The sequence below is a fragment of the Doryrhamphus excisus genome, linkage group LG23, assembly GCF_037039965.1.
Source record: "Doryrhamphus excisus strain RoL-2023G ecotype Guam linkage group LG23, RoL_Dexc_Guam_v1.1, whole genome shotgun sequence".
Lineage (NCBI taxonomy): Eukaryota > Metazoa > Chordata > Actinopteri > Syngnathiformes > Syngnathidae > Doryrhamphus > Doryrhamphus excisus.
In genome coordinates, this window is record NC_136379.1 from 9731874 (window position 1) to 9759869 (window position 27996).

Below are 27996 nucleotides of genomic sequence, written 5' to 3' on the forward strand. Positions count from 1 at the left end.
TTTCAAGTTTTTTTCTGCTAACTGTCTTATAATTGAGTTTTCATCTCTTTTCAAGTTTGAAAAAAGAAGAAACGAGACACCAGGATGCACCAGAAATTATTTTAAGGCTCTGTTAAATTCTCAGCTTAAAAAAAAAAAAACAAAACAAAAAAAAAACCCAAAACACAAAATACCATGTCGCCTGAAGTCACAAAAGCAGTAAACTAGTATAAAATGAAATGCTGAAACTGGCTACTCACGTCATTAGTCTGTAATAAATATGTTACTATGAAAAAAAAAAAAGCAATGTTAAATCTGCTTTTTACGTTTGCAGCTGGAGTCTTTCACCCACAACAATCAGCATCTTTAAAGCAACGTGGGGGGGGGGCGTCGACTAACACAAATATGCCCTTGACGCCTCACATGATGATGCGTACAGTATCCAATTCTGGGAGTCATTTTGAGCATGCAAATTTAAAAAGGTGTAAAGATGGCCGCCGGCAGACACTCAAACTTCCTGTCGACGTTTCCTGAAGCTAAAAAAAAAAATAAAAATACAAATAAAAAGCTGCACTTTCAGCATGGAGACACGGAAGTTTAGACAAATTCTAAAAAAATAGGAGGAAGCGCGTACTTGCAGTGCAGCAACTTAAAAGCAGGCATGCTTCAAATCCATTTCCATAAAAATATGAAATACTTCTTCAAAACTGTGACATAATACAAGTCATAAAGTTTAAAACGGTGATTAAAGCAGCTTTAAAAAAAAACAAAAAAAAGAGGCCGCTACCTCACAAACACTCGTTTATTACACTTGAGGGCCGTTTCTGACTAAAAGGAGGGGAAAAAGAAGGAAATCCAAAGATGGCCGCCCGAGTCCGTCGTCTGCGGCGCCATCCCTTTCCGCTTCACGTCACGAAAAAAAAAAAAAAGGCTTTTCAAGTTGCAGCAGAAACATCTTCTAAAGAGTTAGGATATCAAAAATAGGACTGACATCTCGGCTGTCAGACGCTCTCGTGTTAAGACGCTCGGGAATCCTTCGGACAGAAACGTGGGCGGGGCAGGGCGGCAGGCGGGCGGGCGAGTTTGGTGGGGCCCCCCCTCGCTCCGTCCCAAAAAATGCTTGTGGCGATCCGAAACAAACAAGCACAGCATCTGCAAAGCGAAGTGGACACAGGGTGCGTTAGTTCAAATGCTGCGTATTTTCGAACATCTAACGTCAAACGTGGCGCTAATGTCCCCGAGGGCCCCGGCGTGGAGCGTGAAAAAAAGTAACGCAGCTAGGCCTGTCGTCATAATCAATCAATCAATCAATCAATCAATCAATGACAGATACAAACTAACCCCAGAATTTTGCCGGCCCGGACATAATATTGATGTAATAAAAATTGACATGGATTCAAAGACAAAATTATTCTCTACAGCCTTGGTCACATGACACTCATGTCTCATATTTAGGGTTTGGAATCTTGGAATTGATTCATCTCATAGTTTTGACTTTTTATCTCAAATATGACTTTCATAGTTCCGACTTTTGATCTCATAATTAGGACTTTTTCACCTCATAATTTTCACTTTTCCTCATAACTATGGTATTTTCATCAAATTTTGTCTTTTTATCACATAATTATAATTTATTTTATTTCAATTTTTATTTTACATTTTTCAATTTTTTTTTGCAGAATTTCAACTTTTAGCCTCAGGATTTTTTATCTCAGAACTTTTTTTTAATCTAATTTTGACTTTTTAAGAACATAACTAGGAGTTGTAATCTCATGATTTTGACTTTTCTCTCATAATTTTTGTGACCTTTTCATCTCATAATTTTGACTTTTCTATTTAAATTTTTGATCTCATAATTCTGACATTTTATCCGTAAGCCATTTTAGGTTTCCATCTGATAACTTGGTCTTATAATTATGATTCTCAGGTCAATTGATCCAACTCCAGACTGGAGCGTTGTGTTGCTGGTGCTGAAAGACTCGGCGGACCGGAACCCGGTCCGCTTTTCCAACTGGACTGTTTAGTGAACATGGGTCTCTAGCCAGCCCTCTAGCCCGAGTCTAGCCCGAGTCTAGCCCGAGTCTAGCCGGAGTCTAGCCGTAGTCTAGCCCTAGTCTAGCCCTAGTCTAGCCCTAGTCTAGCCCTAGTCTAGCCCTAGTCTAGCCCTAGTCTAGCCCTAGTCTAGCCCTAGTCTAGCCCTAGTCTAGCCCTAGTCTAGCCCTAGTCTAGCCCTAGTCTAGCCCTAGTCTAGCCCTAGTCTAGTGTAGGCGTGAGGTGGGTCCAGGCACGGTACTACAGTGTAGTACTGTACTGTTTTGCTAGCGCTAGTAAGTCAAGTGCTATTGTTTTCATATGTGCCAACCACGAGCCCATTTCCTGTTTTGGAACGTCATTTCTTTTCCAGGATGTCGCTTTTTTTCCTTCGTTGTACAAACCGCTTTAACTGCCGTGTTCTTCACGGCGCTCTGAAATATTAGAACATCACGAGCAGCACCACCCACACTCGTCCTTCACGCGAACTCTAACGGCGCACGCAAGTCATCCAAGTGTTGCATGTCCCCTCGGCGTGTGAACCATTTTTAACCGACAAAAGGGGGACGCGCGTCCTCGCTCACTTCTTTGCTAGCACACCTCCGTCTTCACTGGACCACGCAGGCCGTGCAGCACTGCTCCTGCTTCTCCGGCAGCGTGGAATAGTTCATCTGCCGCACGATCTCGGCGAACAGCTCGTCCACCATGGTCTTGCTCTTGGCCGAGGTTTCGATGAAGGGGCAGCCCCACTCCTGAGCCAGGGCTCGGCCGTCCGAGCCGGCGACCTCGCGCTCCGACTCCAGGTCCACTTTGTTGCCCACCAGGATCAGCGGCACCTTCTCGAAGCGCTTCACTCGCACGATTTGGTCTCGCATGGGTCTGATGTCCTGCGGGAGGAAATTAAAACGTTTTTTTAGGTTTCCATACCGAGTGTCACATGTTGCCGTATGAAAATGCTGACATTTTTTTTAAAGAAAAGATTTTTTAAAAAGTAATTATATGTAACAAATGATACATTTCTGTAAAATTAACTTGTGGAAAATGTCATAATATTATTGAAATAAAGTCAAAATATTAGGGAAATAAAGTAACAATATATGATAAAATGTGAAAAATGAAGAAAAACAGCAGTAATTAAGTAAAATGTCTTATTCTAAAAAGAAAAAAGGCGTAAATTTACAAACAAAGTAGTCATATTATGAGGAAAATTAATGTTACAATTTTTTATACAAATTAATTCCAATATTTCTAGTGTATTTGTGTAAAATGACTGCCCTGAGGGCTGCAAATACCTCCCCGGGCCACACTTTGGACACCTCTGTGTTTAATATATGGCTTTAATCATTATTATTATTAATAAAAGGGCCCACTCATATCATGCCGCTGTTCTGTGGACAAAGTCATCAAAGTCCTGAAAGAAATGCACAGAGTGAACCCTCTTCCTGTCTGTTTGGAGGCGGGAGATGAGGAAAGCAGACACACACGCACGTGTCAATCAATCAAATCATCCAGTCGATTTTCATCCATTCATGATCATAATTTCATTTGAACATGCATCAGATTCCAATTGAGTGCATCCCATAATCAGTTCCCAGTTCCACATGTCCAAAAGGAGTAGGAAGAAGCAAAGCTTATTAAATCCTACCCCTCCATCTGGTACTTTTACAATCACTAACTGTTACATTTGTTAGAAATTAGTATGTTCTCTGTAGGCGGCATTATGAATTATCCTTACTGGCCTTTTTTGCAGTACATTTAGCCAGTGAAGATTGCTTTTATAGTTATTAGCCCATATTTCCACACAATATTTTGAATCTCCCAATATCTTGTGACGCCTCAGCTGTTTGGCATCCATAAGGAAGTACCCACAAATTTGTAGCACGGCACTGACGGCGTTGTCGCAAGTCCAATTTCTTGTGAAAGACTTTAAACAAAATGGCCAGCAATACAATACAATCAATTGAATATGTCGCTTTTCTGAATATTATACATCTATACGTAACAAAAGGATTAGAGTAGTTGTAGGTCTGGATCACATAAGGGGGGGGGGTGTTCAAAGTGTTAGTCTATAGAACTGAACAATAAATAAACATCTTTTCCAGACCTGCTAAGCTGATGTCAGGCCATGTTTTGTGCCCCCCCTCCCCGCCCTGACACCCGGGCCAATGACGTTCACGCCCGCATGTTTACCTGGAAAGACTGCTGGTTGACCAGACTGTAGACCAGGATGAAGCCCTGGCCGTTCTTGATGTACAGGTCCCTCATGGAGGCGAACTGCTCCGTCCCCGCCGTGTCCAGGATCTCCAGCACGGAGGGCGACGAGTCCACCTCGATCTCCTTCCTGTAGAAATCCTCGATGGTGGGGTCGTATTTCTCGATGAAGGTGCCGGTGACAAACTGGACGGTCAGCGCGGACTTGCCGACGCCGCCGCTGCCCAGCACCACCACTTTGTATTCTTTCATTTGAGGCGGAAGAAGCGGGCTAACTTTAGCAGCTAACGGCTTAGCTAGCTAGCTAGAGTCGCTCCCCGAACATTTAACGGGTTTTTAAAAGAAAAGCGACTGCAAATGAGACGAATTAAAACGGCATATATATGTCCATAGTAACGCTGACCTCGGCGCTCATATTTGTTTCAGGCACGCCGTCAAACTAAGGTTAAAACTCGCCAAGTAAAAAGTTTATATCCGCTCACTCCGGTGTTAGCTAGCTAGCTTGCAGCTAACTCGCCTGTGGCTAAATTCTCGCGGAGCCATGCTCGAACTTCAAAGGTTCGACTTGGTTGAGAAGCGGAGGCACTGTTGGAAGGCCTGTCTTTTTGTTACACGCACCGTGTAACGCATTATATTTACCCGACAGACGGCATGATTGTTCCCGCACAGACACACGCTGGTGCCGCAAAGCGCAGTGCTGGCGTATCGGCCAGTCTTCCTTGTGTCCGGCCGCCCTGGTTCTGTTTCCGGCCCAGGCTTGGTTGGCTTGCCACCTTGGGGAGCCCGAGTGATACCGAGGCACGGTCGGTGGATTTACCGCTCAAGAGCTAATCTTAAAAACAAGCAAAGCGGGCCCCAGTAGGAAATGTAACAAGCTGAGGAGGTTTTATGGCGTGAAAACACCCATTTTGGATCCCGAACCGATTTCCTGAGCGCTGTCGGCTAGCTTCTACCCTGACTTCCGGTTGTGTTTTTTTTTCCAGATTAAAAGCACAATAGCGCCATCTGGTGGACAACATGAACATTGAAAATATGTTGTCTTCATTTTTCAACTAGTAAACTGGAAATAATAGTATAAAAATAGTAATAATATATAATAAAATTACAAACTTTAGAAGATGAAGTAAAATCACACACAGTCCACTTATTAAAAACAGATTTAAACTAATAATTTCACAAAAAATACATTTAGCTCAATGCTTTAAATTGGATAACAGTGGAAAAAATTAAAAGTAAACAAAGATAGTCATAATAATGAGATTAAGCAGTTGAGATCACAAGTGTGTTTTATTAAAGGTCAAACAGAATAATAGGCACAGTACCTTACTCATATGAATCATAATACTGCTAATCTATACACTGAAAAGTAATTGGCAAGTAGCACAAAGCACATGAAAGCTCTACAAGAAGAAAAGGAGAGAACCAATGGAGACTTTTCCTTCTTCCCGTGAGTTTATCAAATTATGGCTTATCCTGAAGCTCACCAACAAAACCGTTTTTTTTTTCTGTCAAATGAAAAGCAGAAGTGAAAAGCATATTTGCATCATAAAGGCACAATACATGAGAAAAAAGGAGGGCTTGATTTGTCCACCTGCACCGTACGGGTAATTTTGGGTTTTTTCCAACAATGGTTTTTATCATTTGTATCAGTATGACATCATCATATCGGCCTGATAATTATCGTGCACCCCCAATTTGCATGTAATGTTTTGATTGGATGATTGGATTGTTGGCCTCTTTCACTAAAAAAAAAAGCAAAGGATCTTCTGAGCAAAGATAAAGAAAGATGACGTAACACCAACGATGCGCTGCTCTGACATTCTAAGCAAGTCTTATCTCTATTTATTGAAAATACATTTGGAGTATTATGCCGTAGTTCTTTATGTACATAAGTGCAAACAAGGTGAAGGTCACACATTCGTATTAGACACCCCCCCACCCCCACCCCGAGCGAGGATCGACATCATCCAGCCCAGCTGGGCGCAGAGAGACTTCTGGACCCCCAAGAAGTCAAGAAGATGCTTGCTTGCATCGGGTCCAAAAGCCCCCCTTTGACCTCCCTGATAGGTGTTTGCTTTACAAGCCTTAACGGGTTTAATCCAAAAAAAAAAAAAATACCCCAAACCCCCCCCCCACGCACATACACACACCAAAACAACAAAATAAACCCCCATCATTCAACAATTCCTCACAGCAAAGACATCAACATTCCCTTTTTTCCAATAAGTTATCCAGTTCTCCAGAAAGACCGCAGAAAGGTAGCCATGTTGTCTCTTTGTTGCCATAGCAACTGTTACCACAAACAATGACTCCCAAATGTATCGTCGATGTGAGTACCTTCATGCTGTGTCAAATAAGGATGAATACATGTCGTTGTTATCGTTCTACGTCTTCTAGCTAGCTAGCGACGGTTAGCGACGATAAGGCCCTTTTTTTTTTTTTGCTGAACAAACCCACGCATACGGCGGAACCTCGCTTGGCGTCCACAATTTTGGCGTGTGGCGTTGTTAACACGCTACGTGAGTCCAACGGCGTTCTTAAAAGCCTTATTGATTCTTTCACTTTTCTGTGCATTATAAAGATACCACAACAGGTAAAAGAGGAGGCTAATTCCTATCATGATGGGACAAACCTGTTCCGCATGTTGAAGAACTCTAAGCTATGAACATGTGCTAACACGTCCATTCGTGATGATGTAATGCCGACAGTATTTTGCCCTATTTTGGTCTTTAGCGGGCATATTGATGTCACATAGCAACACACAAAGTAGCGCTACAGCTAGCGTAAAAACAAAAAGACGGCAGCAATGACGGCAGCTCCGATATGTAGCGTTACCTTTTGCTAGTTTCCTGAGGCGTTGTGAGCGTGTGCGTGTGGTTAAGCAAGTCGCTAGCCGGCTAGTAGCTAACCCAGGGGTCGGCAACCTTTTCGGATCAGTTTCCGCTTTTTTCCATTGTTCCTCACCGAGCACCGGACTCCGACACGGAACCTTGAAAGGCTTGTGACGCATCTGAAAAGACGCATTAGCGGAAAAATAGCAACAAAACAGACCCCTGAGCTAGCCGTTACTAGCGACAATAATAATAACAACAATAATAATAACAATGTCGCCGCATCTTGGGTAATACTTAGGTCATATTATGTAAATGGAGCCTTGGTGGGGCTTTGACATTAACTCTTTGCTGTCTATTTTTAGCTGTTTTTATATCTTTAAAATGCACAGAAAAGCCTGCAGTTTTCCCTACGATTGTAGTTTTCCATGCCTAAATCCGTCGTAAAAGCATATAAATGGAGACCGGAAGGGATACACGGACATTTAATGGGACTTCCTCTCCATTGAGGATGTGACCGTTCCCAAAGACACGATGTGGCAGCGAGATGAACCACCATCTTGGATGGGAAAGTAAGTCCTGTTCTATATCCCAACACAATAGCAGTGCATGCTACTGTTGTTTAATTGTTGGGAATGTCGCTTTCCTGACTTGGCTGTGAGTTTATGAACGCATTTCTTTGGTTCCCGGAATGTATTCCGAAATGACACTTCGTTTCATTCATATTTCATATTTACTTTTGGTGTCACATCACTTGAAATGAGCTTAAAATGAGCTAAATTGAGCCGTTTTGGTTCCGGATGATGCTAGCTAAGGTTCCACCGTATTGAAGAACGTCCATCTCATACACACAAATTTGAGAAAAAACACTAAAATGAAAGAAAAAAAAAAAGAGAGAAGAGGTTGGAGACATTTCTGTTGCCCCCCCCCTCCCCTCCCCCAAAAGCCGCCAGGAGGCACAGTTTCCTGATCAAGTATGGAGTCCTTTTGTATCCGGCAGACATGAGCGGCAAAGCAAAGGGCAGAGGAGACCGAGACTAAACTCGGAACTAGTTTTTTTTTTCTTGGCCGTATGGACAAAGCTTATTACGTCTGATAATAAAAAAAAAAATTGTACAAAGTAGATTTTCCTGCACATTCAACGCATCCGAGACTTAGCTTAGTCGGCTTCCTTTGAGTTGATGGTTTGTGTTTTTGTTGGGGCACTTTGGCGTATATTACGTATATATTAGTACTCTTAAAGGCAGGGTTATACCTGCTAATACACCTGCTATACCACGGCTACTTTTACATGAATCACATTAGACGGCTAATGCTAATCTATGCGACAATAGTAGCAGCATGGCGGCTAATATAAACATAGCTAGTGACTACATGTCATCTTTCGACTGGTAGCATTGGGTAGTACATTCACACAACTGGAACATCTTCAGTACTTCATTGTTGTGTACTAACTAGAGAAACACGGTATTTTCCTGATTCTCATATATCTACTTTTTAAAGTTTTCGTTTTAAAATGGAGGACTGGAACGACCAGGAGAACCAGAGTACACAGGGGGAGAAGAGAGCCGCTGTGGCCCAGCAAGGTGCACTGTATTCGGGCACACGCTCCGAGCAGCCGGTGTGATTTCTGCGTTTAGAGTCCGGCGACTTTGAAACACACACACGACGTCTGTGACATTCGCAGCGCTCTTGAAGAGCCGTAAAAAAAAGGCGACATTTTAAAGGCAAAGCCTTCAAAATGGAAATAAATGACACGTGTCGCTTATTTTGAGTGGGTAGCATGGCGGCCATGTTGGCCATATGGGCATCAGTGCGGGGGTTTCGCATGTGTGGTGACTACTGCTTCTTCCTGTGTCCCGTAAAATATACACGTTAGCCTAGCTTAACAGGAGTCAGCTGACCAGGGTCCTGATTAGAGGTGGGAGCCAGTTCCTGTTTTGCAAGACCCTATTGGTCCAATGCGCCCTCCATCCGGGAAGGATCTTGACCAGATGCTGGAGCCACCTCATCTGAGTCATTGATGTCAAAGTCCAAGTCAGGTCCCAAGTCATTGATATCATAGTCATTGATGTCATAATCCGAGTCACATCCCGAGTCAAGTCTCAAGTCATTGATGTCAAAGTCTGAAACGAGTCTTGAGTCATTGATGTCAAAGTCCGAGTCGAGTCCTGAGTCATTGATGTGACAGTCATTGATGTCATAGTCCAAGTCACGTCCTGAGTCATTGATGTCAAAGTCCGAGTCGAGTCCAGAGTCATTGATGTCATAGTCCGAGTCAAGTCCTGAGTCACTGATGTCAAAGTTCGAGTCGAGTCCCAAGTCATTGATGTCAAAGTCCGAGTCGAGTCCAGAGTCATTGATGTGACAGTCATTGATGTCATAGTCTAAGTCACGTCCCGAGTCATTGATGTCAAAGTCCGAGTCGAGTCCTGAGTCATTGATGTGACAGTCATTGATGTCATAGTCCAAGTCACGTCCCGAGTCATTGATGTCAAAGTCCGAGCCGAGTCCAGAGTCATTGATGTCATAGTCCAAGTCACGTCCCGAGTCATTGATGTCAAAGTCCGAGTCGAGTCCAGAGTCATTGATGTCATAGTCCGAGTCAAGTCCCGAGTCACTGATGTCAAAGTCCGAGTCGAGTCCCAAGTCATTGATGTCAAAGTCCGAGTCGAGTCCAGAGTCATTGATATGACAGTCATTGATGTCATAGTCCAAGTCACGTCCCGAGTCATTGATGTCAAAGTCCGAGTCGAGTCCAGAGTCATTGATGTGACAGTCATTGATGTCATAGTCCAAGTCACGTCCCGAGTCATTGATGTCAAAGTCCGAGCCGAGTCCAGAGTCATTGATGTCATAGTCCGAGTCAAGTCCTGAGTCACTGATGTCAAAGTTCGAGTCGAGTCCCAAGTCATTGATGTCAAAGTCCGAGTCGAGTCCAGAGTCATTGATGTCATAGTCCAAGTCACGTCCCGAGTCATGATGTCAAAGTCCGAGTCGAGTCCAGAGTCATTGATGTCAAAGTCCGAGTCGAGTCCAGAGTCATTGATATGACAGTCATTGATGTCATAGTCCAAGTCACGTCCCGAGTCATTGATGTCAAAGTCCGAGTCGAGTCCAGAGTCATTGATGTCACAGTCCGAGTCGAGTCCAGAGTCATTGATGTCAAAGTCCAAGTCGAGTCCAGAGTCATTGATGTCGAAGTCCGAGTCGAGTCCCAAGTCATTGATGTCAAAGTCCGAGTTTAGTCCCAAGTCACTCATGCGAAAGTCAAATTCAAATCTCGAGTCATTGATGTGAAAGTCTGGGTCAAGTCCGGAGTCACTGGTGTGACAGTCAGAGTCGAATCCTGAGTCATTGATATTAAAATCCTAATCAAGTCCGAGTGGATTTGCAAGTCTTTGATGATTGGGTGGGTGGGCAGATGGATCATTCATCTCCAAGACAAATTCAAGTCATGTAAAGTCGAGTCCAAGGTCATCAAATTTGCAAGGTTAAAAATGGTTGGGCCCTAGGATTTTCGTGGAGTTGGCCAATAAAAACGGGATCCACTGTATGGTGCAGAATCTAACGACAATTTTTGATGACGCGTTTCCTTAGCGGACCGCTGGACCGTGACGGACTCTCATCCCAAACACGAGCCCCCCCCCCCGAAGGTTGGCTTAAAAACAAGCACGAGAGGCACCGTTGTTATTCTTGCACCCGGCTCGACATTCTCAACACACGCACGCTTTCGGCCTTCAAAATAAAAGCTTTTTTTCACCACATCCTGTTTAACTGTATAAACAAAATAATGGTGTCATAAAAACTTTGGTGACTACGTCTTCGTTAACCACGATCCCGGGAAGTCGTCCCTCATTCGTAGTTGACCGTGGTTCATCGCTTCCGGGCTTCCAGACGAGTGGAAGTGGAAAAGGTAAAAAAAATTAGGAACTGAAATAAAACTCGAATATGGTCGTTTTGCTCTTATCCTTGCGGTGACGCGACACCATTCCTGGACTTATCTGTGACCCGATCGGAACGATTGATGCTTATTGGAATTTCTATACGGAAAGAGTCCGTGTCTCCTCTGCAGCGCGTGAAAGAAAGAAAGGCACAAACAACGTAAGACAGAGCAAGTGAAAGGTGAAAGGTTACGTTTGTAAACATGTCATGATAGTGAAGCACGGCTGTTTGCCATTCAACTGGTCCCCCCCCCCCCCTCCAGAATTTGCTTCTGACTTTGGAACAGTCAAAGGTCAAAGGTCAAAGGTCGGGCTGCCAACCCATAAAGGGCGTTTAGTCTTTCTCTTTGTGTTTCTTCATTTCCCTTGGCGTGCATGACACGTCTGCACTTTTTAAGGTGTCGGTATGTATGGCTGTAAAAACATGGTGGCTCTCCGACGCAGCCCCCCCCCCCCACCCAATCCCCTCACCCCCCTCCCCCTGCTCACGTTCGGACACGCTGGCCTTTCCGTGGGGACCTTAACTGGCGTGTCGGGAAAGGCTTACTGGGTTTAGCGCCACCGGAGCCGCCATCAGCAGTTTGGGGGCGGGGCAGAGGTGGGTTTCCACGGGAACGCACTGCAGCTCCACCGGATCGGGGGTCAGAAGCTCAGAAGGTTCTACTGGACGACAGAGGAGGAGATTTACGTCTCATGCGGGCCATCATCATCATCATAGTCATGCTGTGCTATAATGCGGTGCATACCAGGGGTGTCCAAAGTGTGGCGACGGTGGCCATTTTTCGGGCACGGGGCTTGTTTTTGAAAATTACTACGCCAAATTTGATATTTGGCGAGATATGGGCCATTATTTTATTAAAAATTCCAAAGTTTTTGCATGTGTATGTTGTTTGGCCCTTGAACGCACCATCTAACTTTCTGCCATTTTCTGCACAGTTCGGCTACTGTACTGTAAGTTTCACCTCAATGCTGATGCTTTGTAAGATTTGATGACCTTACCGAGTGCTAACGTAAACATTTGTACAGTCCGCAACCTCAAATTGAATCATGCTAACATATGCTAACCTGCTGTGACACACATCACACATCTGCTGACATGTGTGACGGACGGACAAGACGCCACACACACGCTCACATGACAATGGAGAAGTCTACAGAGCTCAATTGAAAAAGTGCAAACCTGATCGGAGGCGGCGGATTCGGCAAAAGGAACATTGGTGACTGCGGTGGAGGCCGGCGCGACGGTGGCGGTGGCGGCACCGTGCATCATGGGGACTTTTATTCAGGCGGGTCAGACAAAAGACAAGAGGACGAGGATGCAGGGAAGGGGACGGGGGAAAAGGAGGAGGAGGAGGAGGAGGAGGGACAGGAATGTTGTTATGGTTACCATGGCAACGGCACAGGTCAAGCCATATCGGCAGGATGGGTTTTGTACGAGCGTCACGGCGCATGCAAAAAGCAAAGGGAAGACAAACAAAGGCGTGTTTTCATTGGACGCTGAAGCTAAAAGTAACACCGCGTGTAACCAGACACGTAGTACATAGAGTACACACAGTACATACAGTACATGCATACAATGCGATCAGACTGCAGTATCTGACCATTGTATTCCAAATGGACATGAGCATGGAGACGGCCGATGATCAATCAACAAACACAACCGCTTGTGCGATACAACTCGGGTCTCGGACCGTGTTACTCGTAGTAAACAACACAAACCTGCACACAAGCTAACAGCTAAGTGGGGGTAACGCCTGTGTCACACTTTAGCGGTACACTGGTCCGTGGCGCTGCATGGCGGTTCCAACATCGCACCCTTACTCTATCGCCATTTTTCACTGAGTAACAACCAATTAGAAGTTTTTTAAAGTTAATTTTACTTAATTGTGGCTTAAATTAAGCATTTGCCGGCATAAAAAATCAAAATACAAAGCGAATAAGCAGGTTAATTGTGGATGTAGTACTCTACATGCACCACTAGGTGTCATTGTTTGGCGAGGCAAGGCCCTGACGTGCAGGCACAATAATCTTTTCAAACAAATACCTTTTTAATATCTACTTATTAATTTCAATTTAAGTGTAGTTTGTGCACACCTGGAGGTAAGTAGAACTGTAAGAAATTAGGATTCGACTAAGTGTACCTGTTGATGTGCACTAATGAAATATCACGGCGGTACTACTCGCACATGAATTACTACCAGGAGAACCAGAGTATAGAGGGGGAAGAGGCACCTGCTGTGGCCCAACAAGGTGCACTGTATTCGGGCACACGCTGTGTGACGCCATGGAGGTCTCTGGCTCTTTTTTCAAGCGCAGTGTTTGCATTTTTGATGGCTGATGAATTTTACTTTTTTTTTTTTTTACATTTTATTTGGGCAAATATATGAAACATTACAGTGCATTTCTTACATCAATCAAAATATAACTTTCCATTATTTACATTTGTATTCAACTATCTGATCACAAGCCCAAAAGCTTATAAATACCTACCCCTTTTTGCAAGATATAATCATGTTCATGCCACAGTCTTGTTTTCCCCTCTTATTATTATCATTGTAATATTATTATTGTTATTATCATTATTGTTATAATCTTTAGCATTATTATTGTTATTATTATCACCATTATTATAATCGGCATTAATATTACCATTTTCATCATTATAGTTGTAACAATTTTTGGATATTAAAAACCTTTTTTTTAATTGTAATTATTTAATTTTAATTTTACAGTGCTGTATCATTCCATCTGTTGTTTTCTGCAATCCGCAGTATTTGTGGCTTTTATTGTCAATTTATTAGCCAACTTTCTCCCCCCTAAGTGTAACATTTACATATCATTTTCTGGATTTAGCGTGTGTCCAATCTTGTGCATTAAAAAACAAGAACTTTAACCTTTTTAATCTATTTAACGCGCTCACTCATCACGGAGAATTTGGCGCAACGAACATGAAAAATGTCTGATAGCGTCACAAGTGGAGCTCAGAGGAAGTTAGGAAGTTAGGCTGTTTTAATTGGAAGCGTTTTGTAAAATGATTGGTTATCTGAGCTATTTTTCATGTTAGCGTATTTTTAATCGTTGCTTCTTCGGCCTTGTATTTTTTATGCCAGCAAATACTTAATTTGAAATAAAGGCGGATGTTGGACGTCCATTACATCCTATCGGATTGTTGCAATAACAAAAAGCTTAGTGGTTCCAAAGTAGGAGACAAGACTCACCAGTGGGGATGAAGGTCGGCTGCTGGAGCTGCATGCTAGCTAGGGCCTGCTGGTAGTGAAACATGTTGGGGTTGAAGACGGTGGTGGCGGCGGCGGCGTTGGCGGCGGCGCCATTGCTCTTCTCCATCATGGGCCTCTTTGGTAGCGACTGCACGCCTCCTGTTGGCAGACCCTGAACCACACGGATGGAGACATGATGGCAAGGTTAACCACAACACTTCACTTAGAACCTCCTTGAGATCCAACAGTGACATTCCTGCCACTTCCCGACATTTGGATGATGGGTGTACATATATGGTGTGATATGTTGACAAAGTGCTGTTTCAGTCTGTCGCCACAAGAGGGCCCTGCAGGGTACGAGATGAGTTCATGTGACGTCACCAGCTCAGAGGTCAAATAAAAAATGTCTGCATGGATTATTGGTGTTTTTTGTGTGCCTTTTATCGTACATCAACCAGGAGACATTTCTCCTAAGAGCATCTGTATCACGTATCGATAAAACTGCCCATATTGTGTCAATTTCAACATAAAAATGGTAAAATAGTTTTGTTGTGTTGCGTTCCATTGTGCTCACCAAGGAGGCGGATGTGGTGTTTTGTCCAGCCTGGTGCTGCCCAGCCTTGATCCTGGCCTGCAGGTGAGTGGGGGGGTGGAAGTACTTGCACTTATCTCTGCTGCAGCGCCCCTTGATGTAATCCATGCAAACAATGACCGAGTTCTCGTTGCAGTCCACCATTCCGGCCTCCAGGGGATGAGCATAGCGACAGTCGCTCTCTCCGCGCGTGCAGTTCCCACGCTGGAATTCTCGACAAACCTGGCAAGCCAGTGGGAGCGGTGAGCAACGTTTACCTTTCACCGCACGGGAAAAAAAAAAAAACAACAAAGAAAGGCAAACAAACCCTGTCGCATACCTCCAGCTTGTCGGTGCGCGTGTGTTTCTGCGTGGCCGTGCCGTTCCCCACCGAGGCGAGGCCGGTGGGGCTTCCAGGGACCAGCAGGGGCGCGCTGGGCAGCAGCTCCGGCATCAAACCCATGCCTGGGCCCACGTGGCTTAGGTATGGACTGAACGCCATACTGGGACTCGTTGCCAGGGAGGGTGTCAGTGGGAATGTTGTCTGAGGGTTTCGGAAAATGGCGGAAAATCAGATAAACGACTTGATGTTTTTTCACAACTATTTCAACACTCTTTAATTTTATATTTCATTTTTTTAATTGTAATTTTTTTAAATATTTTAATATATTATTATTTTTTATTTAAAATTTTATTTTAAATTTTACTTGATGTTTTTTCCCAACTATTTCAATGTTCTTTAATTTTATTTTTTTAACTTTAATTTTTGTAAATATTTTTTTTATTAATTTTACTTGATGTTTTTAACTATTTCAACGTTCTTTAATTTTATATTTATTTTTTTATTTTAATTTTTTTAAATATTTTATTTTATTAATTTTATTTTTAATTTTATCTGTCATAATATTATAGCTTTTTCCTCACGTAATTGAACAAAAATTGCAACTTTATTTTGTGTTGTTTGTTTCTCTTATGACTTAAAAAAAAATCTCGTAAATTTCAGCTTCATGCTACTAAAATTCTCACAATATTACAACAGAATTCTCATAAAATTACAACTTTTTTGTGAGATAAAGTCTAAATGACATTTTTGGAACGTGCCGTGGAAAGAGGTTGTTATTTATGGCAGGAGCTGCTCTGCCAGTAATAAAACCACTGATGGGTTCGATGTAAACAACATTTTAAAGCGCATGCAGAGGTGGATAAAGCTGCCGGATGAACCTTCTCACGCAGCTATCGCCATCTTGAGGTGATCGAACGGTAAAATGTTTAAAAAAAACGTGATGAGCATCACCGGCTACTCACGATGGGCTGCAGCTGCGTGCCGGGCAGCATGAACTGCATCTGTTGAGCCAACATGGCTGCCGCCGCCTTCTGCTGGATCAGGTTGTTCCTGCCGTTGATCTCCAGCTGGGTTTTTAGGTGCGGGGGCGGGTGCAGGTATTTGCAGTTCTCTCGTGTGCAGCGGCCCTGAAGAACAGAAGACGGGAAAGGCGACGCACGGCCGTTATTTTTATCATGACATCACTGTCACACGTCATGACCACCAGGAGAACCGGAGCTTAGAGGGGAAGGAGCCACCTGCTGTGGCCCCAGCAAGGTGCACTGTATTCGGGCACACGCTCCGAGCAGCCGGTGTGCTAAATTTACACTGTACTAGCAATAAAATCCTGATTACACAAAAAATGGCTTTTAAACTGATGCTAAATGTACAATTTTTTGTGTGCAATAATTAAAAATTACATGTAAAATTATTGCAAAAATAAATATAATAAAATAATAATAACAAACATATAAATAGTTATATTTATATTTTAAGAAATTATAAAAATAATATAGTAATGAAATATAATAATAAATTAACAATATAAAATAATTAAACAAATAAATAATGCATGGCGGTAAGGTGGTTAGCGCCTCGCAGCTAGAAGACCAGGGTTCAAGTCCAACCTCGGCCATCTCTGTGTGGAGTTTGCATGTTCTCCCCGTGCATGCGTGGGTTTTTTTTCCGGGTACTCCGGTTCCCTCCCACATTCCAAAAAAACATGCTAGGTTAATTAGCCACTCCAAATTGTCCGTAGGTATGAATGTGAGTGTGAATGGTTGTTTGTCTATATGTGCCCTGGGATTGGCTAGCTGGCCACCAGTCCAGGGTGGACCCCGCCTCTTGTCCCGAAGACAGCTGGGATAGGCTCCAGCACCCCATGTGACCCTCGTGAGGATAAAAAAAAACAAATTAATATAAATAATGATATCTGAAGGATATATATATATTTTAAGAAATTATAAAATAAATAAAATAATAATAAAATAATAATAAAATAATAATAAAATAATATAGTAATAAATTAAAAAGATAAAGTAATTAAACAAATAAATAATACAATGATTAATTAATAATAATTTAAAAATAAATACATTATGATTAAATAGTGTTTTATATATTTTGTCCCACATTAGGATTCCTCCACAGCGTCATGCACGTTGGATAAACACGTCTGGGAAGAGGTGAAGCTGGACTGGAAGCAGATGGTCCAATCTCAGCGCCGTGTACAGCCGATCATTAAGCCGCCAATCATTCAATATGATCAGCTGATCATCACCATGACCCAACTGAGACGACGACTGCGTGCATCCCAGAGTCAATCCACGGATTTGGATCCTTCATTTTCCTTCTCAACTTCTCGACTCGCTCATCGTGTGCAGGGAGCATCTGCAGGAGCACTGCAGGTCAGCGGGGGAGGAACTGCAGCCGCCATTAAACCTCCCCCGCCTCCCCCCCCGCCGCCGCCACTGCAGAGGGGTTGTTAAAAATGACATCTGCGTGGTTTTGTCATCGGCCACACCCGGAACATGATGGATGCTGCTGTGTTCCGTCTTGGAAAAGCTGCAGAGGATCCAACGTGGAAGCTAACTCAGACCGCAGCTAACGTGTCGAAGATAGCGAGATGGCGCCGGTGCAACACGGACGTGAGGAAGAAACGTTTGTCATAAGAAAAAAAGTCCCGTGAGCTCAGATGTTGGCATTTTCAGGAAGTTCACGTATCACGGGAATGACGAGGGAGGCTAAAACGTTCCTCAAAATATTAGGACCAGGTGAAAAACGTCAAGAATGTTCAGGACATTTGTTGGATCTTCAGAGCAGACCTTCAACATTCAAAAGGAAGCAAAGCAAAAGAGCATTGAAGTGCTTCTGAGCTTCTCCAGAACATCCTGAAGGCTCATGGAACTAAAACGTCAGGATCAGCATTGGCTGTCCGTCAAGACACGGGACCATCCCGGACCCCAATCAGACAACCATCTGCCGGAGAAGAAACATCTCCAAAGACCTGGTCTCCTTCAAGGTTTGGAATGAGCAGCAGAGCACCAAACATGGGACATTGAAAGGTGGAAGAAAGTTCTTCTTCTCCCTGGACGCTCCTGATGGCTTCCTATGTTCTCCACCATCATCATCATCAATGGAACAATGGAGCTTCAAGTCGTGCAGGGGTGTTGAACGGCTGTGTGGAGATGAAGGCCCTCGTCAGTCTTCCAGAGGAATGATGTCACTCTTTTGGACCATCCTGCGTCTTCATCTTGATCTCAGTCCAACGGAGAACATTTGGGGATGGATTCACAAAAACGGACACCCGTTCCAGACAGTGGATGGCCTCCAGGTCGTGATGGCGGTCATCTCCAGATGGCAACAAGGTGGGATTGTTGAGCATTGTTGAGACAGTCATTTCTAACTTCTCCAGAACATCCTGAGGCTCATGGAACTAAAACGTCAGGATCAGCATTGGCTGTCCGTCAAGACACGGGACCATCCCGGGCTCCAATCAGACTCCATCTGCCGGAGAAGAAACATCTCCAAAGGCCTCCTTCTTTTGGACCATCCTGCGTCTTCCCGTCATTTCAATCCAACGAAGAACATTTGGGGATGGATTCACAAAAACGGACACCCGTTCCAGGCAGGTCGTGATGGTCATCATCTCCAGACGCCACAACAAGGTGGGATCGTTGAGCTGCATCAGCAAGGCCTCTGGTCGCCATCCATCGCTGTCATTTTTAAGACAGTCATTTCCAAGTTCTCCAGAACATCCTGAAGCTCATGGAACTCAAACGTCAAACCAACCATCTCACATTGGCTGTCGGTCATGTGAGATGACGAAGAAAGCAGCCTAGTCAGGTAAAGAGAACTTGGCGAGAACCACGCGGTGGCTTCAGAGTGACCAGACGGAGGAGCTTGATGGAGGAGGAAGGACGTCCATTAGGAGATAAATCCATAAAACCAACAAAGGAGGGAGGGGCCGATGCTTTGATCTTTGTCGTATAGTTTTATACTGCCGACCTTCAACTGCCAGTCACTGTCAAACAACATGACATGGGGGGGATTCAAACAGTTCCAAGCGGCCTTAAATGCACCATCCTGGCCTTTGAGCAAAGCAGCAGGCCGAGGCAGACTGTTGCTCGGTGCTAAAAACAGCCATGACACTCGGGGAAGATCAAACTATCCAATGGGTGGGCGCTCCTGTGCTGTTGCTAGGCCCCCCTCTAGTCTCCCCTCCCCATCCCATCCCCATCCCCATCCCGCCGCTGCTCTGGACGACATAACACGGAAAAATGGCCCAATAATAAATTCAATAAACAAGGAGACACAAAGACGCTTCGGGAAGAGAAATGTCTCGCAAAGCGACGTGCGGTCACGGCGACAATAGTCCACTGTCGTTTTTTTAGCACAATGCTTCATTCAAAGTCCAGCAGAGAACCACTTTTCCACTGTGCCGGTGTTTGGATTGCGGTCGAGTTTCGAAAGTGACTCAGAAGAACCGCCGCAGCGCTGTCGGCGAAGCTCGACCCACCCGCCCGACCACACCAGCGCTGGAAAAGGAACACCGTCTGAAAGCGGTCGTGTGGGAAATAATACCACGGAACGGAATTGTGTATGCACTCTATGGGCAAAAGTATTGGGACAGCAAATCATTGAATCCTGCAGCTAATACGGCGCTGCGGCTACAGCGTGTGAACGCCGTTGCAAGCCCTTTCACGAGAACTGCATTGTGGGAAGTTGAGTGTTTTTAGTCTATATTCTCTCATCTGTCTGCCCCGCCCATTTCCTCCTGCATGATTGGCTGTAGACCCCTGTCAATCTATCTCTCTTCTTGTGCTCAAGGCTACCACACTAGCTAGCCATGTGAGCTGCTCGCTAACCGCCTGTGCTAACCAATATAAGAAGCAAAAGAAGCTAACTGTGAGGGACACATGCCGACAGGAGTGATATGTTTTAACAAGGATACAAAAACGTTACAGCCGATCAGCGCCAAGACGAAGAAGCACTTAAAAGGGACCCATTATGCTCTATTATGGCGAATTGAGTGTGTTATTTATGTTTTTTTTTTAATAAAACTTTGTTAATTGACTTCAGTGTGTGTATCAGTATTTCTTACACAGTTTTAGCACATCAACAATACTGTGATAATAATCATACCCGTGATCATTTTGGTCACAATAATTACGGTACATTACCGTAACACTGCATGCCATGACATGTCCCACACGATGGTGAAAACAAAAAAAACTTCACCTCCCATCATGTGTGGAAGTGGTACATCTTTGGCTTCTTACTTTGTCCGTCAAACCCACAAAATGTTTAAAGGTTTGATGTTCAAATGTTAAAAAAAAAAAACTTCACCTCCCATCATGTGTGGAAGTGGTACATCTTTGGCTTCTTACTTTGTCCGTCACCCCCACAAAATGTTTAAAAGTTTGATGTTTAAATGTTAAAAAAAAACGTCACCTCCCATCATGTGTGGAAGTGGTACATCTTTGGCTTCTTACTTTGTCCGTCACCCCCACAAAATGTTTAAAAGTTTGATGTTTAAATGTTAAAAAAAAAAAACGTCACCTCCCATCATGTGTGGAAGTGGTACATCTTCGGCTTCTTACTACAAAATGTTTAAGAAACACAAGGTAAGCCACACTCCTGGCAGGATAAGACAATCCAATGTAAAACAACCAAAGTCAATGCAGTATAAATACACTTTTTAGTATTAGAGCTCTGTGTACAAGAAATAACACCCCTATAGTCACCTTTATATTCCTGTTATTGTTTGCTTACACCACATTGCTCAACTGTAATGCGCAGGCTCCATGATTACTGAGACGGCCTTTAGCATCGCATGCTAGCGAGCTAACTAGATAGCTTCTAATGTATTTATTCAAGATTTAAGAAAGGGTTTCAAACGGTGTGGAGAAGAAGGACAAAGTAAGAAGCCAAAAAAACACTTTTTTTCACTCTATCGTGTAGAACACGCCATGGCCGACTTCATGCAGTGTTAAGGTAATGTCATGTAAGGTAATGAATGTGAATGTTTTGTGTCATTAGAAGTCCCTCGTTTATGGCTGTTAATTGCCTCCAGACCCGACTGTGATAAGTGAATTTCTGTGAAGTAGGATTCAATGTTGATATATTTTCGTTTGACTTTCCAAATACGGCTTTCAACACGATTAGAGCCCTGCGGACATAATATAACACCCACATTCCTATTCTTTGTTTGTGTACGACGTGTGACTTCTCTTTTGGGCGGACCGCCCTTATGCGATGGAAAGACGCATAAATTATTCAGACGCTAACTGAGCAGGTGAGATTTGCATTACGCATAATTACGCATTATGATGCTTAGTTTCGTTTCTCTGAGGGCACACGCCCAAGGGATCAATAAAGTTACGATTCAAAACGCTGGTTTTCGAATGAGCAGCATCCGGTAACCATGCCGCAACCGGCGCCGTCGTCACTCGGATGACGGTACAAATATAGTCGACCAACCCGAGCGTCGTCGTTACCTTGAGCGAGTCGAAGCAGGCGATGACTCTTCCGTTATCCACATGGCAGCTGCGGGACGGGTGGGCGAACTTGCAGTCGGCGTCCGACCGCGAGCAGGCGCCTCTTTGGAACTCCCGACATACCTCCAGGGTCAACCATTTGGTGTCCCGCCCCATGCTCATGCTGACGGCCATCACGGAGGAACACGACAGGAGTGGACGGGAAACTGTCGGCAAAGGTGATGCGTGGATTTAAAAAAAAAAAAAAAAAGATTTCCGTGTTCCGTGTTTGGCTCCTCCTGGGAAAAGCGTCAGCTGACGTTCTACCGAGCTGAGATAGCAGGGTTCAACGTTAGAGGTCGGCTGGGTCCACATAAAAAGCCACCAATGAAAGCAAAGAGAGCAAGCATGGCGGGTGTGTTGCTAAGGGAGCCAGGCCTAGCGACCCTTCGCCGTTCTCACGTTCACGTCAACATGGTGGAAGTCTGCCGAGGCGGGTCTACCCGGAGACTAATGACTTCTGAGTATCGAGATGATGGAGCGGGTCGGCGTCCTTGAAATTGAGAAGTTGGAGGACTCGGCGGTTATCTTCTTAAGATGTAGCTAGCAGGCTCCCGGTGTCGTTGTCCTCCTCCTTCTATGGCAGCAATTAAAAAAAAAAAAAAAGTGGTAGATGACTCCTCCTCGCGGTAGGCACTTTGGAGTTCCACTTCCTCCCTCGCTGCTGTTTACTCCTCCCTCATCATCCTCTGCGTGCCCTTGTGCCGCGGTGCCTGGCGCCTGATGGAGGAAGCAGAAAAAACACACAATCCTTGAGACATTTTGATGAGGAAAAAGCGGCGTTGGTGTCCTGCGTGGTGACGCTGGAGGCGGGCGGCGGCGGTGATGAGGACCACGATGAGGACCACGAGGCAGGAAGGAGAAACAAATAGGGAGGGTGAAAAAGGGGGAAGATATGTCTTGATTAAGTGAGAGAACGAGAGAGAGAGAGAGAGAGAGAGAGAGGGAGGAGTATTGACAGAGACGTCACGTCAACTTCCTGGAGCAGACCAAGTCGACGTGAATCACGGCGTCCTTGAAACGGCCACAGCGATGATTAACAACGACCACGCAACTAAAAAAAAACGTGGAAGAGGACGGGAAAAAAAGGGATGGAAAAAAAACCAAAAAAAAACGAGAAGCCGCTGCAGCCGACTATGATGTGGGAAGCTACCAGCCAATCGGGCGCGCCGGTGCGGGCCGGAAGCAGCCAGCGTGCGGCCAATGGATGCGGCGGTGTCCCACAGCAGCTCCTCCCCCTCCGCAGACTATGTCCTTGCCAGGTTTTTTTTTTTTTTTTCCTTCTCTCCCCCCACGGGCAAAAGCACAGTCATGGCCGAGGCACATGCTGCTTTTCAAAGTGGATACGAGGACCCCAGGAAGCGGGTGCAGGGGGGGGGGGGTGTGACGTGGAAAGACATGTGACATCATTGGGGTGTCTAAAAATGTTGAAATGGGGGGGTGGTGGGTCGTGTGTATAAACAATAGGAGGGGAGGGGCCTAGATATCATCAGTCGCTGTCTGATGGTGGCAGACACAGACGAGGAAGCTGCGGGGGGGGGGGGAGTGTGAGGCAATGTGTGTGTGTGTGTGTGTGTGTGTGTGTGTGAGAGAGAGCATGCAGATAAGACAACCCAGAAGGAGAACACCGCAGTGGAGGCGGAGAAGGAGGTATAACGGGGGGGAGGGAGAAGGAAATTGAATTTGAACATCCACCCTCCAAACACAAGAACAAAGCCTAGTCCGACGTAGCAAACCCCCCCCCCAAAAAAAAACTTTACTATAAGAGACCCTCCGGGGTCACATGACACCGTCACCGCACCCGCTGGAGTGGAAGGCGCCCGACTGCTTCTTGGACAACAACGTCGCCGCCCCAAAATGACCTTACGCTGTGCTCTCGCCGATGACCTTCTGCATCCTGCGAAACCCGACCCCCCTCCCCCCCACACGGCGCTGTCGTGCCATGTTAAGTGATGCCACTGCAGACCGTGGGCTTCAATGAGACACGCCCAGTGGGGACTCAAAGTCAAAGCTGAATCCAAGTGAAAATACTACCGGGCTAACTGACTAACGTTAGCATGCTAACACCTAGCATGATAGCGCATCAACATATATTCAAGATCACAAAAAATGCTAGTATGCTCATGTTAGCATGCTGGCAATAGCAACATGTTAACATTGGCTTCTTGCTGACGCCTACATTAATAGTGTCTACCTACAAACAAAAATACTACTAGGCTAACTTTAGCATGCTAGCAATACTAACATGCTAACATAATAGCAACATGTTAACATTAGCATGTTGATGCCTACAATAATAATGTCTACCTACAAACATGGCTGAAAATACTACTAGGCTAACTTTAGCATGCTAGCAATAACAACATGCTAACACAATAGCAACATGTTAACATTAGCATGCTGATGCCTACAATAATAGTGTCTACCTACAAGCATGGCTGAAAATACTACGAGGCTAACTTTAGCATGCTAGCAATACCAACATGCTAACACAATAGCAACATGTTAACATTAGCATGCTGATGCCTACAATCATAGTGTCTGCCGACAAACATGGCTGAAAATACTACTAGGCTAACATTAGCATGCTAGCAATACTAACATGCTAACACAATAGCAACATGTTAACATTAGCATGTTGATGCCTACAATAATAGTGTCTACCTACAAACATGGCTGAAAATACTACTAGGCTAACTGACTATAACCTTAGCATGCTAACAACTAGCATGATAGCACGTCAGGATATATTCAAGATCACAAAAAATGCTAGTATGCTCATGTTAGCATGGCGTGTATGTTGCTAAGGGAGCCAGGCCTAGCGACCCTGAAATACTACTAGGCTAACTTTAGCATGCTAGCATTACTAACATGCTAACATCTTGCATATGACACTGGTAAGCGTTTACTTACCCATGAAAGTAGCATAAAATGCTAGTATGCTGACACCTATTATATCAAGCTAAAAGATAGCACACATGTATACAAATGTATACAAATACCTAACACTAATTTCTTTTAACGTTAGCTTACACTAGCTAACCAGCTAACACTATTATCATTTGAATCAAACTTTAACCGTCTTGTGAGCCATGAAGGGTTGCGTTCAAAGACACCACGTAACTTAACTTGCATTCAAGTGTAGATTTTCTGCATTTCTGCATACGTACTTAAATGCATCACATTGTACTTTGGCAGTAAGAGTTAAATCTGGACAAAACTAGCGTAGTGTGCAAAGCTAGCTGCTGCTAGCATGAGGAGCTTGTCTGCGGCAAGGATTGGGAGGGACACCATCAACGACCAGGTGATTGATTAAAAAGCACATGACAAATGATCTACAAATCATAAATAATCATCATTCTGGGAGGGAGGGAACAAAGTAATTAGGTTAAGTATTAGTAATCCTCTCAGTACCCGGTCTCATTCAATCAAGTACACACCTCACGCAAAAGGAACAAAGTATGAAGACTTATTGTTCAATTTTTTAAAGCAAAAGTAAAATTTATAGTTGATGGCGGCAGCCATGATGCGCTAGCTCTGGCTGTTCAGTCTCATTTCGGGAAGCGACGACATCATAGTAGGAGGGAGGAAGGAGAAACGTGGCCTAAAGACATTGAGATGACGATTGGTCGTATTCAAGACACACAAAATGGTAAATGTAAATTACCCAATTATTGTTTTGGTTTTTAAGATTTTTGTTATAGTTCATCATTGTCACAGCTACCGCCGCCGCCCCCCCCCACGGTAAGCAGTACTCGCTTTCTCCATTGTTGTCCTAAACTTTCTTCTTTTGGAAAAAAAACAAACTTACAGTATGACTGGGATTCGATGAACATCCAGCAGCAACACAACATTTTGGCATGATGGATGAAAATTATACCAAACCAAGTCCACCATCTACCTCCAGAAGACTTTGTTTACTCTGCTTTACCTGAGAGGTGTCGCCCCGATGATGTCACTTCCGGGTATGAGGCTAAACCGTGAAAGCTAGCTGTATAATTCTTGCTAATTTTCTGTTAGCAAGCAAACTGCAAACTGTACGGTTTTCAAAAACCCAACAATGTGGAAAATAATTATGAACAATAATACTAGTGGCATGTAGGAAGGAGTATAGTTGGTCAAATGTAAACAGTTCCGGACACTAATAATAGACCTGTTAGACCTGCAACATTACTATTATTATTATATATTATTATATACTACTATTATTATTATACGGTAAGCAGTACTCGCTTAATCTATTGTTGGCTTAAACCTTCCTCTTTTGGAAAAGAAAACAAACTTACAGTATGACTAGAATACGATGAACATCCAGCAGCAACACAACATTTTGGCATGATGCATGAAAATTATACTGGAGCATTTTTTTTAAATGATGGTTTATCTGAGCTATTTTATTGATTTATCGCTGTGACATCATAACTCCCTTATTTGGTGCACGCCTCGTATTTTCCACCATTTTCTTCATTTCCTCTCGTTGGAAATATTCCTGCATGTAGTGACAGTTGCCAATTTTGCGCATTGCTCATCTTTGGCGTAGGTTCGCCATTCAACAGTTGGCAGCATTGTTCATCATCATCAACGTTCCGGGCCATAAATGTGTATTTGATTAATAAAAGGTGGATGTGTTTTTGCGTGGTTGTCTGATCAGCTCAGTTGATATTCAGTCAAGAAAAAAAAAACTCGATAAACTGGTGCAGAGTCCACAGCCTAGGGGGGGGAAGCATGAACTTGTCGTGACTGGTTTTATAGTTCAATGAGCCAAGAGCACCACAACACTTCCTTTGGGAATGTGTGAATGTGTAGGCAAGTTGTGGCAACACTAAGTGCCATGGTGGCTTGGGTGTTGGGACCCAAGGAACCAAGGACACAAGGACACAAGGCTGGATGAATGCATCCGGACATAAGAGCATGCAACCAGGAAGCAATATCTAGGTGTTCTTCTGCATTATCTGCATGGCTGGAATGGATCTAAAGTCAAGATTTGACACGGATTGTCCCTTCCGGTATCAGTTATGACTGCAGAAACAACACCATAACCCCCGTAGTAACACACATCCATGACACTTCCATAATAATAAAGCAACAAACAAAGACACGCATGTCTTTAACAAAACAACAACAACAATATCCTACCTTATCAGATTACAAATCAACGTGGGTGAAGGTACTCTTTTCCACGAAGACTCGGTGCAATGTCGTCCGCAGCCATGGTTGTTTACAGCGGGCACGCCTTCAAGCCAGTCCGGGAAAAGCGACTGTTGTGACGGCAAGCAACAAAAATAAGCAAACAATCAATGTCTGGTTGTTGCAAAATGGATTACAGTTATATATTTTTTCGTGCGTAGCAATGAATGATAGCAAGGCAGACGAACAGACCTGAAAAAGGGAGGGGGGAGTGTCGAGGGAGGAGTTGAAAAAGTGAGAGAGCGGATTTGGCCACGAAACGTCAGTTCGGATCCTGGCGTTGAAAGTCACGACTGCCCTGAAGGCATCACAGGTGCCCCCATTTTTAAAAATGGCGTTTTAAAAAATAAAATAATTCCCGGACTGTAATTCTGCTTATATTGTTTTATACTGCTTTGTAAGTGAAATTTGTAATAAAATAAATATTTAATAAAAAATGTGCTAGCTAGCTAGCTAGCTAGCGAGCTCTTTTAGCAGCCCGGAAATAGTGTGTAAAAAGGACATATACAGGGATGTATTCAAGAACGCAAATTGTTATTATTTGTATCATTTCTGATGCTGAGATAAGACTAAGTCTAAAAACTATCAAAAACAGAAACGCAAATGAAAACAATACGTGGATAATCTTGTCAGAAAAAAAACAAAACACAAAACAACGTCATATTGCCTTAAAAATCGATGAAATTTAAACAGATATACAACCTTATATATTTTTTTGATCCAATAAACGTCGTTTAGTTCCATATTCCTATGTTTCGGTGGGAGGATTGGGTAATTTTGTCATAAACGTTCCACCTGCGGCTGCTAGCATGCACAGGCGTAGCTGCTAGCTAGCATGTTGCTAATTCCATGTTTGGCCTACTCATGATGTGAGGATCGATACTGAAATATCGATACTTCGGATACCAACTCTTCGTGTGCTATAATTCTCAAATTAAAATATCGATACTTGAGGTAACGTGTCTGTTGAAATGATGACCGATCATTTACGGAAGAATGTGCCAATTGTGAATAAAGTTTTAATTCTTATACTAGTTCTTAATAATTGGTCATTTATTGTAATTTTAGTATTTTACTGATTTAGCTTTTTTTATTGTTAAAAGTGCCAATATTCTTTTCCCTAATCCGATTGAGGTATTTTATACCCGCTCAAACAGAAAGTT

General features: G+C 43.8%; 2 protein-coding genes across 6 annotated transcripts; both read right to left on the bottom strand.

The window, feature by feature from the left end:
- Nucleotides 1–85: 85 nt before the first annotated feature.
- rap2c (RAP2C, member of RAS oncogene family) lies at nucleotides 86–5199 on the bottom strand. The gene is made up of 3 exons (XM_058049030.2): nucleotides 4201–5199; nucleotides 2611–2897; nucleotides 86–1131 (listed from the first exon to the last, which is right to left on the bottom strand). The coding sequence occupies exons 1-2, from the start codon at nucleotides 4471–4473 to the stop codon at nucleotides 2619–2621; spliced, it is 552 nt and encodes a 183-aa protein (XP_057905013.2). The 5' UTR covers nucleotides 4474–5199; the 3' UTR covers nucleotides 86–1131; nucleotides 2611–2618.
- Nucleotides 5200–11484: 6285 nt separating this feature from the next.
- mbnl3 (muscleblind-like splicing regulator 3) lies at nucleotides 11485–27994 on the bottom strand. Of its 5 annotated transcripts, none has more exons than XM_078788450.1 (7): nucleotides 27979–27994; nucleotides 26783–26904; nucleotides 16091–16255; nucleotides 15126–15329; nucleotides 14789–15028; nucleotides 14215–14386; nucleotides 11485–11659 (listed from the first exon to the last, which is right to left on the bottom strand). In XM_078788450.1, exons 3-7 carry the CDS (start codon nucleotides 16142–16144, stop codon nucleotides 11517–11519), a joined length of 813 nt encoding a protein of 270 aa, XP_078644576.1. In that variant the 5' UTR covers nucleotides 16145–16255; nucleotides 26783–26904; nucleotides 27979–27994; the 3' UTR covers nucleotides 11485–11516. The 5 variants fall into 5 exon arrangements, with proteins under 5 accessions (XP_078644576.1, XP_078644575.1, XP_078644574.1 ...); XM_058048965.2 differs by lacking the exons at nucleotides 26783–26904; nucleotides 27979–27994 and adding exons at nucleotides 12177–12271; nucleotides 21608–21823 and having other exon boundaries at nucleotides 11494–11656; XM_058048974.2 differs by lacking the exons at nucleotides 26783–26904; nucleotides 27979–27994 and adding exons at nucleotides 12177–12271; nucleotides 21608–21823 and having other exon boundaries at nucleotides 11515–11659.
- Between the last annotated feature and the right edge of the window lie 2 nt (nucleotides 27995–27996).